Here is a 13,475-nt window from a genome sequence, read left to right as displayed (position 1 = left end):
TTGGTCTCTGAAAGATCACAAATGTGATAATGATCCATTTCCTCCTGAACCAAAAGAGGAACAGACTCTTATGAGCAGCAATTATTTGGGCCTTGGCATTGGTTTGGTAAAGACAGCTCAGGCTCAGGCTTTGAGCATAGCATTGGGGTGTTTCCATTTTAGTACAGCAATGTTATGAGAGTCTTCACTGACTCCCTCACAGTGTTAAATGCACATTTATACAGCTTTCATATGTGAGCAAACAGGTTCGTGGATTCATAGCAATTTGGGGAATCTAAATATTCAAATATTTATGCAGGGATGCAAGGAGCACAAACAGCCATAATGACTAGATATATATATGTGTGTGTGTGTGTGTATAATGAGAACAACAAAAACACAAAAACATGCCTGGAAGAGGATTACTGATGTTCATTTGTGGAGAGTGAAGGGATCTTTATAAGAACTGAAAAACATCCACCAAATCACTTTCCTAACTGCATCCTTCAGCTCCTGGTTCCTCATGCTGTAGATGAGGGGGTTCACTGCTGGAGGCACCACCGAGTACAAAACTGCTAGCAAAAGGTCGAGGGATGGGAAAGAAATGGAGGAGGGCTTCAGGTAGCTAAAAGTGGCAGTACTAACAAACAAGGAGACCACGGCCAGGTGAGGGAGGCACGTGGAAAAAGCTTTGTGCCGTCCTTGATGGGAGGGCATCCTAATCACAGCCCTGAAGATCTGCACATAAGACAGCACAAGGAAAACAAAACACCCAGATGCTATAGTGACACTAATAATAAGAAGCCCAACTTCTCTTAGGTAGGTGTCTGAGCAGGAGAGCTTGAGGATCTGGGGAATTTCACAGAAGAACTGGTCCAGGGCATTGCCTTGGCAGAGGGGAAGGGAAAAGGTATTGGCAGTGTGCAGCACAGCATAGAGAAAAGTACTGCCCCAGGCAGCTGCTGCCACATTGACACAAGTTCTGTTGTCCATTATTGTCCCATAGTGTAGGGGTTTGCAGATGGCAATGTAGCGGTCATAGGCCATGATGGTAAGAAGATAAAACTCTGTTGCAACAAAGACAACAAACATAAGGACCTGGGTAGCACAGCCTGCATAGGAAATGGCCCTGGTGTCCCATAGGGAATTGGCCATGGATTTGGGGACAGTCGTGGTAATAGTGCCCAGGTCAATGAGAGAGAGGTTGAGGAGGAAGAAGTACATGGGGGTGTGGAGGCGGTGGTCGCAGGCTATGGCTGTTAAGATGAGGCCGTTGCCCAGGAGGGCAGCCAGGTAGATGCCCAGGAAGAGCCCAAAGTGCAGGAGCTGCAGCTCGCGAGTGTCTGCGAATGGCAGGAGGAGGAACTCTGTTGGGAAGGTTCTGTTGGACATTTGCTGCATCTGGCCATGTGCACCTGTCACTAGAGGAAAAGACAATGACAAGGCAGAATTCTCTGAGCAAAACTCACACCTTCTCTCACAAAAATCACCATTCCCTGAGTTGAATGAGTCAGCTTGTTATCCAACCCACCCAACTGAATGACAGCATGCCTGACAGGTTATAATAGAGTTTGGACACCTTGTTCCCAAGAAGAAATGCTCAGAGCAGTACCCAGCACTCCGTGTCAGAACAGATGTTTACACGCACTTGCTTCCCAGACAAAGGAAGTAGGAGAGCCACGTACAGGTGGAGAAATGAGAATGAATACCACAATGCTCCAACCAGCTGACAGAGAGAAAAGCAGATGGGCATGCAGTGAAACCTACACCCTACCAAGCTTGCATGCCACCTAGAGACATGACACTGCAGGGCAGGTACTCTTAGCCTCATCATTGTGTATCACCTTGCAGGACACAGGCTCCTTTCTTCCTCTGGAGGTCCAGCTGAGGAGATGGTGGTTCATGCACTAAATCCCCAGGCGCTGAGACTGGCTGATGTACTGGGTGGCAGAGGAGAGCAGGGGGTTGCTGCAGAGAAGGTGCCTGCACTGCAGGCCTGGCAGGAAGTGCCTGTATCCCCCCTCTCTTGGTGTTTCAGGCAGCAGTTCCCTCTCCCTCCCTACACAGATCACTGCTGCCTGGAACTGTCCCTACTGGCAGCTCCTTCCCTGTCTCCACATCTCTTCCCTGCCATTGTTCACAGACCCTGTCCCACCTGCAGTGTGCTCAGCTCTGCCCTGCAGACACATCCTTTCCCAAGGCAATTTCCAGGGACATATTCATTGTGTCCAGTGGCTAAGGAGCTGCTGTGACTTGTCCAGAGAGCCCTTCAGGGCAGAAAAGTGAAACAGACCCCATGGAGCTTCTTCCCTTCTGGCAGTGTAGCTGTTTCTCTTCTTTTTCAAGAATCTTCCCCAAAGATGCCCTGGGAGTGCTGTGGAGCTCTGAGCAGCCTGCTCCAGGCATCAGCCCCTGGGCTCCAGCAGGACCCTGCCCTGCCTTGCCCTTGTTTGAGGGCTACTTCTAAACATGGCTTCTCCCTGCAGTGGCCTGGGCAGCTCCCCAGGCAGGCTGAGTACTGAGCCTCCCAGGCAGCAGAGGCCTCTCCTGGCACACAGCCCCTGGGGCACAGCAGGGACCCTGCTCTGCACCACAGCCAAGGCCACCCCTGCCTGCAACCCAGCTGCACAGCCTGGAGCCAGCCCTGTGAGAAGGAACCCTCATCTCCTGTAATTCTGACAGCTTTGGCAGGTAATTCCTGCTCTAGATCTTGTCATTCTCCTCTTATCCAAAAAAAAAAACAAAACAAAAAAAAAAAAAACTCCTGAGTCCTGAGTCCTCCTGAAAGATCCCATAGGATGTGGGATTTGCCAGCAAATGTGGAGATGGCAACAGGAACAACTGCTGTGTTGCCCTGCAGCCACAGACTTACCCTGTTCAGGGCTCTGAAGATTTCTCCCGCAGTCAGCTCTCAGCATCCCCCCTCCGCTCTGCCTTTAACATCTCCCTCCCTTCTCTCAGCCACTCTTGTCCCCTGCAGGCAGTGCCCCCAGCCCTGCTGCTGTGCTGTGCAGAGGAGCTGCTCCTGGACAGAGCTGTCTCTCTGCAGTGCTGCGTGCTTGCCAGGAGCTCCCGTTGGGCCCCGGAGCCCGGCCCAGCTCAGCAGCACAGGGAGCTCTTGACAAGTCCCTGGGCCTCCAGGGGAATCAACTTTGAATCAGACTGATGCAATCCCTGATGTTCCCTCCCTTAGCTGAGGAGCAACACTTAGTGCCAGCAACGTCATTTCTTCTATCATGAGAAGTTTCATCAAAAAATTACTTTGTCCTCTTCCACTTTTAGGCAGGACACCTAGACTATGGCTGTCAGGAATCACATTCTCCCAAGCTGAGGGCAGTGACCACAGTCAGTCAATTCATGCATCTCATTCTCAGTTTGATATCCCAGGCCTGAAACAGGGCCCAGAACCTTCCTTATCAGCCACAAATGCACACATGGGTGATGTGATTTCTCTCACCTCTGTTTGGGTATGTACAAAATACTCTAGCTTAAGCTCCCACAGTAATTACAGGAGATAGAGAAGAGCAGTGAGTTGTTCAAATGCAAACTCCATTTGACATTCGAGGTGCCAGAGGATGTCCAGGTTAGCAGTCATTAGGACTTCAGAGATTGGGAATATAGGTATTGGCATTTTGTCAGTGTATACTGCCTAAAATTGTTGCCTTCCTTTGTGCCTTGTCACTAACCTGGGAGCAGTCCCTTGGCAGTTAGCTAAATCTTATAAAACTCCCCTATATCATCTCTCTCTCCTCCCCAAAACTGGGAGAAAATTAATGGAGAAAGATTTATTATCACTTATTTTGAAGTGACATAAGAGTTATCTGCAGAGAAACAAGCACAGACATGCAAAAGCATTGGACAGATTGTGGTGGGAATAGCTGAGGTCTTTGGCATGGTTGTGTTATAAATGGCTCAGTCTTCAAAATAGGATTATAATCAAAGTTTACAATTTATTAAAGGAATAGATGTAAGCAAACAGCGCTGGGTGCGCCGGGAGTCTTCGCTCCACCAGGATGCACCCCAGTTACATCAAGTAGCTGATTTTTATGCTCCTAGACTAATACATATTCATTACTACTTCTAAAAAAACCTGGGTTATTATAATTAGCTTCCGGGATCCAAACCCTCCTACTGGAGCATGCGCATCAGTCTCCGCTGGTCCCCCGGGGCTCTCTGGGGGTCTTTCATGCTGAAGGCTCGTAGTCTTCAGGTTTTTTTTCTTGTCCTTCCCCTTTGTGCTCCTTGGCAGCATGTCAAAAGCTTACACAGCGTCCTCTGCAAGTTTTGTCTCCTAGCCATCCTTCAGCTTCTTTTTTCTTCTCCTTAATCTCCTGGCCACCTGGACAGATATCAGGGGCTTGCATATTGTCCCATTCAGAAGCCATAACAGTCACTAGTTGTTAGCAGTTGTTCTGAAACCCCCAGACATCAGAGACTTCAAAGAAAGAACATACAAACACAAATAGCTCTCTTATTGACGCTTCACGAGTAGTTAAAACATTCCTCACAGGCCATTCACAGGGACAGTCCAGTCACATCTATAGCAGTGCTAAATCAACCACAAAGAAGGCAAAAAGGCTGTAACTGTTAGGAATAAGAGTTCGGAATCAGTAACAAAAGCAAATAGGCTCATGGATTTGAGGAATATTTCTGAAGATTTCATAATTTGACTATAATGAGGGGGAGACTGGGACACTGGGAGGAAAGGGAAGAAACCACATCTGTGGAAGAATTAAATTGCCAGTGCAGGACCCAGAGACAGACAGAACTGCTCTCTAGTGACACAAATTCCTTTGCAAGGTACAAGAACTCTATACATTAACCATTCAGTTTTTCTTAGACTTGTGGTTATACAAGGGTATGTAAGACAGAAGGTCACATTCATCATACCATGCGGCCCTAGCATTGTTCCATACTGACATGAATCAGATGAACGTATATCACAGTTGGGACCTCCACCAACAGAACTGAGGTCCTTGTCCTCTCAGCTATCTAGGGCTGCCATTCCTTCCACTGAGGACCACAAGAGGACACCAGCCCAGGGCTTTATTGCCTCCTCACCCCTGCACAGAACTTGTGAGGCATCCAACCACTGTTCTGAACTTGTGTGCGGCTCACCTGGGATCACCACTAAAAGTCTTTTATTTCCTTTCTCACACCCCTTGGGATCTGGGACCCCACAATTTCAGGGTCATGACAGACAGGGCTGACACAGATCATCACATCCCTGACAAGCTCTTTCTGGCATGCAGGTATCAGATCCAGGTTTGTATTACCTCTGTTGGACTATCTGGAAGCTAGACAAGGAAGCTATCCCAAGACACTCCAGAAACCACCTGGACTGTTTGCACGCAGTTCTGTTCCCCTTCTGGAAAATGGCAGGGACAATAAAAAACCCTCAGGGTTTTTTTTTTTTTTTTTTTTTCCCAGACTCTTACTCTAAGAGACTTCTTTGGGGTGCTTAACAATGACTATGTCCACTTCCTTGCCCTGGCTGCAGGTTATTTTCTCCCACCATGATAGCACCCTTAGTGACCCCTTCTCTGATTGGCACCCACAAGTGCTCAGAGAACTTTTCATAGGTCACATAGAGGAGCTCCATATATCCAAGCAGCTTCCATGAGGAAATCTAACTCTGGATCATTCCACTCTGTCTGTCCTAAAGTCTGTATCCACCCATTGCAGCATTCCAAGTTGCATGACTTGTCCCACCATGCCTTGGCCGTGACTTCACGAATGTCAAAAAGCACAGACTGCAGCTTGTTCTGGTCTGTGCTCCCAGTTGAGGGCATCGATACATTTTTGGGTTGTCACACCTCAGCTGTGGGACCATGGCAAACTATGCCTGCTGTCTCCAATGACAATGAGAAACAAAATAAATAGCAAGTTTGCAGCCCTGGTCTTTGGCATCTTCGGCCATCTGCTTGGAAGGGTCCTATGGGATAAGGCCCTGGAGAGAAGAGCAGTCCAAGAAAGGTGGTTAATATTCCAGGATCACCTCCTCCAACATCAAGAGCAGTCCATTCTAAGAGTAAGGAAGTCAGGTAAAAATTACAAGAGGCCTGCATGGATGAACCAGGAGGTTCTGGCAAAACTCCAGCACAGAAAAGAAGCACAGCAATGGTGGAAACAAGAACAGATAAGCTCAGAGGAATACAGAGGCTTTGCCCAAGCACGTAGGGATGAATATCGGAAAGCTAAAGCCCAACTCGGATGGAATTTGACCAAGGATGTCAAAGGCAGTAAGAAGGGCTTCTAGAAATATATAGGTGGCAAAAAGAACACTTGGGAATATGTGGACCTACTGCTGAATGAGGCCCAGGATCTGTTGACACAGGACAGGGAAAAGGCTGAAGTGCTGAATTCCTTCTTCACCTCAGTCAGTACAGGCAAGAATGGCCTTTGGGAAAAACAGGCCACAGAGACTGGGGGAAGGACAGGGGCAAGGAAAATGTACACTGGGTGGGAGTGGGTCAGGTCAGGGCATACTTGACTTAATGGGATACACAAGCCTATTGGACATGATGAGATTTACCCGGGAGAGCAGAGGGAGCTGGCTGATGTCGTTGCAAGGCCACTCCTAGCTGCAAGAAGCATTACTTGCAAAGGCAAATGCCATATTTACACAGAATAACAGAATTTCTACGTTGGAAGAGACCTCAAGATCATCGAGTCCAACCTCTGACCTAACGCTAACAGTCCCCACTAAACCAGATCCCTAAGCTCTACATCTAAACGTCTTTTAAAGACTTCCAGGGATGCTGACTCCACCACTTCCCTGGGCAGCCTGTTCCAATGTCTAACAACCCTTTTGGTAAAGAAGTTCTTCCTAAGATCCAGCCTAAAACTCCCCTGGCGCAACTTAAGCCCATTCCCCCTCGTCCTGTCACCAGGCACGTGGGAGAATAGACCAACCTCCACCTCTCTACAGCCTCCTTTAAGGTATCTGTAGAGAGCAATAAGGTCGCCCCTGAGCCTCCTTTTCTCCAGGCTGAACAAGCCCAGCTCCCTCAGCCGCTCCTCGTAGGACTTGTTCTCCAGACCCCTCACCAGCTTCGTCGCCCTTCTCTGGACCCACTCAAGCACCTCAATGTCCTTCTTGTAGCGAGGGGCCCAAAACTGAACACAGTACTCGAGGTGTGGCCTCACCAGAGCTGACTACAGGAGGACGATCACTTCCCTAGACCTGCTGGTCACACTGTTTCTTATGCAAGCCAGGATGCTGTTGGCCTTCTTGGCCACCTGAGCACACTGCTGGCTCATATTCAGCCGACTATCAACCATCACTCCCAGGTCCTTCTCTGCCTGGCAGCTCTCCAACCACTCATCTCCCAGCCGGTAGCTCTGCTTGGGGTTATTGCATCCCAGGTGGAGGACCCGGCACTTGGCCTTGTTGAACTTCATGCAATTGACCTCAGCCCATCGGTGCAGCCTATCCAGATCCTCCTGCAGAGCTTTCCTACCCTCAAGCAGATCGACACACGCACCTAACTTGGTGTCATCTGCAAACTTACTGAGGGTGCACTCGATGCCCTCGTCCAGATCATCGATGAAGATATTAAAGAGGACCGGCCCCAGCACCGAGCCCTGGGGAACACCACTAGTGACTGGCCTCCAACCAGACTTGACTCCATTTACCACGACCTTTTGGGCCCGGCTATCCAGCCAGTTTCTAACCCAACGAAGCGTGCGCCAGTCCAAGCCAAGAGCAGCCAGTTTCTTGAGGAGAACGCTGTGGGAGACGGTGTCAAAAGCCTTACTGAAGTCAAGGTATTTCCTAACATTCTGCATACCATCAACAAAAGAATTTTATTTTTTTTTCAGTGTTGCTTAATTAACTCAATAAACACATATTTTTCACTTAGTTCTCAGCTCAGCCTCAACTATGTCTTCCAAACAAAGACTTCTGTAACATCTGCTGTCTTCCAAGACTTGGTCACATGTTAAAGGAAAGATGAAAACAAAACAAACACTCTTCAAGACAGCTGTTGCACAGGATTCTCCAGGGATGAGGTGTTTTAGTGCAGGGGCTTTGAGAAGGTTTAGAAACAGTCATGGAGTGTGTCTACACAGCATCAAGGGTTTCTGATTCTAATACTGCCCCTCATGACATGTAGGTTGGAAGTGTGCAGGACATTGTCATGGGACACAGCCAGGAGAGCTAACCCAGAGTGATCAAATTGATGTTCCTCATCATCCAGCACCCCCTGCAACCTACCACCTGACTACCAAAAGCATGCCATGCACACCAAATACATGTCCTGTGAAGAGCAGCTGAGAGAGTTGGGATTAGCCTGAAGAAAAGAAGACTCCAGGAAGCATTATTGTGGTCTTCCAATACACAAATGGGCCTACGCACATGGGTAGTGACTAGACTAGACAAGACTAGACTAGAACAGAATAGTTCAGTTGGAAGAGACCTTCAAAGGTTGTCTGGTCCAACTACCTGATCTCTCCAGGGCTAAACAAAAGTTACAGCATATCAATGAGGGCAATGTCCAAATGCTTCTTGAACACTGACAGGCTGGGAAAAAAAAAAAAAAAAAAAAAAAAAAAAACAGGTCTCAAGGAAGCCTATTCTAGTGTCTGACCACCCTCACAGTACAGACAACTTTCCCACTCTCCAGTCTGGACCTCCCTGGTGCATCTGTGTGCCATTGCACGCTTTCTCTGATCATTTACCAGTGAGAAGAGGTCATCACCTCCCTCTCCACTTGCCCTCCTAAGACAGTGGCTGAGAAAAATGAGGTTGCTCCTCAGCTTTCTTTTCTGCAGACTAGACAACCCAAGTGTCCTCAGCCTCTCCTTATAGGACATCCCCTTGTACCAGTATTCCCTGTTTTCCCTTGGTTTCTCAACTGACAAGAAACCTGGTCAGATAAACTCACTGGAAGAAACATCCTCTCTCATACTCTCAGCAGTCAGTGTGACTGACCAGGTCTGGCTCCCTCACTGCCTCCTTTATCACTTGTTTGTCAGGTTTGTGTCCCCAGATGTGATGTGCTTTATCCCCAGGAGGTAGCCAAGCACCGCACAGCCACTCTCTCCCTCCCTACTCTTAAGAGAACAGGGGGAGACACATAGGATAAATATCTGGAGAGACTGTATCAGGGAGTGTAGTGATAGGACAAGGGGCAGTGCTTTTAAGCTAAAAGAGAGCAGATTTAGATCAGATCTAAAGAAGAAATTCTTCACGCAGCGGGTGGTGAGGCTCTGGAACAGGTTGCCCAGAGAAGTGGTGGATGCCTCATCGCTGGTAATGTCTAAGGTCGGGTTGGATGGGACCTTGGGCAAACTGGTCAGGTGGGACGAGACTCTGCCCATTTCACGGGGACTGGAACTAGACCTTAAGGTTCTTTCCAACCCCAAATATTCTATGATTCTATGAGCTTGCTGGGTTGTGTAGTCTGTGTAGACAGAAGGATTTCATTTGCAGCGAAAAAGATTCATTCTCCGGAATATTAACAGGTGCTTGAAAGAAATGGAATAAAATTTGTGGGTGTCCTAACTAATAAAAGGACAAGAAAAGATGATTCCCATATCAAACATTTATTTTGATTTAAGAGAAAAGATAGCACTGGAAATAGGTGTCTCTCCCTAGCTGACAGCAGGAAGAACAGTGATTGCATTGGTTTGATTCCGAGTTGATTCCCCTGGAGGACCAGGGACTTGCCAAGAGCTCCCTGCGCTGTTCACAGTAGAGGCAGTGAATGGTCACTGCGTAACATAGCCAGGGCAGTTTCCAAATGTGAGTCACAGAAGAGAGAGCAGGGTAATACATCTGGATTACATTAAGGTATCCTCCTAGCCTTTGGACAGCAAACAAAGAAGGAGGTGCCTTGGTTGGCTCAGTTGAAACCTTTCCCTCAGCAGGGAGAAGGAAGATCCATCCCTGTCCTTGCAGGAGTGTCCTGCCTTAAAACAGGGCATGGAAAGGTGATCCTTGGACCTCATCCATTTTCTGAATAAGGAAGGACAGTGCTGGAAATGAGATTCCTTCAGCGGCTGATGGAAGGAACATCAGGGATTACTTCAGTGTGTTTTAAAGCTGATTCCCCTGGAGGCCCAGGGACATCTCAAGGGACATGAGAGAGGGGAGAGACAGAGAGGCATTAGGCTGGAGCTGTGATGCTGAACTGGGCTGGGCTTCTCAGCCCAAGGGGAGCTCCTGGCAAGCGGGCAGCACTGAGAGACAGCTCTGCCCAGGAGCTGCTCCTCTGCACAGTGCAGCAGGGCTGGGGGCACTGCCTGCAGGGGACAAAGGCGGCTGAGAGAAGGGAGGATGATATTAAAGGCAGTGTGGAGTGGGGGATGCTGAGAGCTCACTGCAGGAGAAATCTTCACAGCCCTGAACAGGGTAAGTCTGTGGCTGCAGGGCAGCACAGCTGTTGTTCCTGTGCCATCTCCAGATTTGCTAGCAAATCCCACAGCCTATGGGATCTTTCAGGAGAACTCTTTGGATATTTATCTTTGGAGAATTCTCTTTGTATAACAGAAGAATGACAAGCTCCAGAGCAGGGATTACCTACCAAAGCTATCAGTGGGACAGGACATGAGGGTTCCTTCTCACAGGACCAGTTGCAGGCTGTGCAAGCAGGGAGCAAGCAAGGGTGCCCAGGGCTGTGGTGCAGAGCAGGGTCCCTGCTGAGCCCCAGGGGCTTTGTTCCGGGGCAGAGCCTCTCCCACCTGCGAGGCTCTGCACTCAGCCTGCCTGGGGAGCTTCCCAGGGTGCTGTGGGGAGAAGCTGTGGCTGGAAGGACCAGAAGGCCAGGGCCGGACAGGGTCCTGCTGCTGGCAGGGGGCTGCTACATGGGCCAGGCTCCTCATATCTCCCCAGCACCCCCAGAGCATTTCTGGGGGAGATTCTTGAAAGGGAAGAACAACACATGCCATAACTGAAGGGATGGCACTCTCTGAGGTCTCATTTTTCAACTTCCTGCTTTGGACGGCAGTCAGGGAGATGATAATGGTGTTGTTAGGATTGTAGAAGGGACCTAAACTCATAAAGCATTACAGTTAAAAGAGATTTGTAGGTCTTTGAGGAAACTCATATATTCACTCCACACCATTTAACCTACAGGCAGCACCAACACAACCTTCTTTGTTTCTTTGTGGGATTGTTGGATGTCCCTTTCATCACTTGTAAATAGGGAGATGCCTCTGGCCAGTGGATACCTGAGATGCACCCCTGGTGTTCTTTACCAGCAGCACTGATTACTGCTGAGATTACAGAGGATCTTCATGGTCTCTGTGGCATCCTTAGGCAGACAGATGCAGAAATCCAGGCAGGAGCAAGTCTTCTTGAGATGAAGATGCAGTGAGGATACAGCCTTGTTAAGGATGTTTTCTTTGAAATAAGGTTTAGTTTTTGCTCAGAAAAGTCTCTCTAACATGTCACTGTCTATTCCTCCATGGACAGGCAACCATGCCCAGAGGCAGCAAATGTCCAACAGCAGCTTCCCCACTGAGTTCCTCCTCCTGCCATTCGCAGACAAACGTGAGCTGCAGCTCCTGCACTTCGCGCTCTTCCTGTGCATCTACCTGGCTGCTATCCTGGGCAACGGCCTCATCATCACAGCCATAGCCTGCGACCACCGCCTCCACACCCCCATGTACTTCTTCCTCCTCAACCTCGCCATCCTCGACCTGGGCTGCATCTCCACCACTGTTCCCAAAGCCATGGCCAATTCCCTATGGGACACCAGGGCCATTTCCTCCTATGGATGTGCTGCTCAGATTTTTTTCTTTTTCTTTTTCATTTCAGCAGAGTTTTCTCTTCTCACCATCATGGCTTATGACCGCTACATTGCCATCTGCAAACCCCTGCACTACAGGACAATAATGGCCAGCAGAGCTTGTGTCAACATGGCAGAAGCTGCCTGGGGCAGTGGCTTTCTCAATGCTTTGCTGCACACTGCCAATACCTTTTCCCTCCCCCTCTGCCAAGGCAATGCCCTAGACCAGTTCTTCTGTGAAGTTCCCCAGATCCTCAAGCTCTCCTGCTCAGATGCCTACCTCAGAGAAGTTGGGCTTCTTGTGGTTAGTGCCTGCTTAGCATTTGGATGTTTTCTTTATGTTGTGCTTTCTTACGTGCAGATCTTCAGGGCAGTGCTGAGGATCCCCTCACAGTATGGACGGCACAAAGCCTTTTCCACATGCCTCCCTCACCTGGCTGTTGTCTCCCTGTTCATCAGCACTGGATTATTTGCCTATCTGAAGCCCCCCTCTGTATCCTCCTCCTCCCTGAATCTTTTGCTGGCAGTAGTGTATTCAGTGGTGCCTCCAGCAGTTAACCCCCTCATCTACAGCATGAGGAACAAGGAGCTCAAGGATGCAGTGTGCAAATTGGTAACTGGATATTTTCAGAACCAATAAACTGCCATTCTTTCTCTGCATATAATTTATAATGTAGCTCATTACAGGCCTAGTTGTTGGAAATTTGTGTGTGGTTGTGTTGCATTATCTTATCTTTGATTTACATGTGATAGTGTTGTACACAAAAATGTCATTATTCATCCCCTTCCATTTCAGTATCTACCTGTCTGTGTGACTCTGAGACATGGAGTAAACAAGAAGCCAGGCTCTCTGTGTATTTAAATAAAAGAAAGAACCCTGCTGTGATTTGCTTGTCTGAGATCCTTCCTCAGAGACCTGTGGTGGAGCTGCAGGGGCACTTGGATGTGTGGAAAGGTGGAGGGAAAAAGAGTCCTGGCACAGCAGCACTGCCAGGGGGCCCCAGGATTTATTTATTTTTTTTTTTTTTCTAGGCTGCTCTCTTTCACCTCCCACATTCCTGTTCAGAGCCCTTGTGTTACTGTGAGGACTGATTCTTCTTGTTGCTCAGGAGAGGCAGGAGAGCATGGAACATACAGAACATGAGTCTGTCCAATGTGGAGGCACCCAGGTGCTAAAGCATTCAAGGTGCTAAATCAGGGCAAGGAGAGCTCTGCAACTCCAGGAAACATGGCAGGCATAGGGAAAACAATCCGCTGGATTTGTTGTTATTCCTCTGGTGAAATTTCATAGACTGAATACAGTGAACCACCCCAAAACATCTAATGACATTGGAAATGAGTTGGACTTGATGATCCTTGTGGGTTCCTCCTAGTCAGGCTATTCCATGAGTCTCTGACTCTGAAGAAGGAGGGCTATCTGTGTGCACCCTCCATGGCCAAAGAACCACTTGTGTGGGAGGCACTCAATGGCAGTGTCCCACACCGGCTGGCTCTGACTTCCCAGCCTGACCAGCACGGCCCTGCAGAGTGCCTCACAGCCCCGAGCACCACAGTCCCCTCACTCTGCAGGGCAGCACCGCCAGCTGAGGGGCTGTGGGCAGCATGGGCAGGGGCTGCAGGAATGGCTGCTCAGGCCAGCCCAGACGTGCTGGGCTGGTGCAAGGCTGTGTGGGACATGGGGTGTCCCGGGAGCAGAGTAGGGTGCTGTGTGTGTGCAGTGGTGGTGCCTGAGGAGCCCCAGGGCCAGCAGTGTGATGCTGT

The 13,475-nt window shown here is 49.0% G+C and overlaps 2 protein-coding genes across 2 annotated transcripts; one reads left to right on the top strand and one right to left on the bottom strand.

Annotated features, from left to right (window-relative positions):
* Nucleotides 1-411: 411 nt before the first annotated feature.
* LOC309891038 (olfactory receptor 14C36-like) lies at nucleotides 412-1,371 on the bottom strand (the record flags this gene model as incomplete). The annotated part of the gene is made up of 1 exon (XM_082785431.1): nucleotides 412-1,371. The coding sequence occupies one exon, from the start codon at nucleotides 1,369-1,371 to the stop codon at nucleotides 412-414; it is 960 nt and encodes a 319-aa protein (XP_082641557.1).
* A 10,050-nt stretch (nucleotides 1,372-11,421) lies between these two features.
* LOC309891037 (olfactory receptor 14A16-like) lies at nucleotides 11,422-12,354 on the top strand (the record flags this gene model as incomplete). The annotated part of the gene is made up of 1 exon (XM_082785430.1): nucleotides 11,422-12,354. The coding sequence occupies one exon, from the start codon at nucleotides 11,422-11,424 to the stop codon at nucleotides 12,352-12,354; it is 933 nt and encodes a 310-aa protein (XP_082641556.1).
* Nucleotides 12,355-13,475: the final 1,121 nt, after the last annotated feature.

This window comes from Aythya marila, assembly GCF_965140915.1.
Source record: "Aythya marila genome assembly, contig: HAP1_HAP1_SCAFFOLD_154, whole genome shotgun sequence".
In the NCBI taxonomy this organism is placed as follows: domain Eukaryota; kingdom Metazoa; phylum Chordata; class Aves; order Anseriformes; family Anatidae; genus Aythya; species Aythya marila.
Note: the sequence above shows the minus strand (reverse complement) of the source record. Positions and strands in the feature narration are given on the sequence as shown.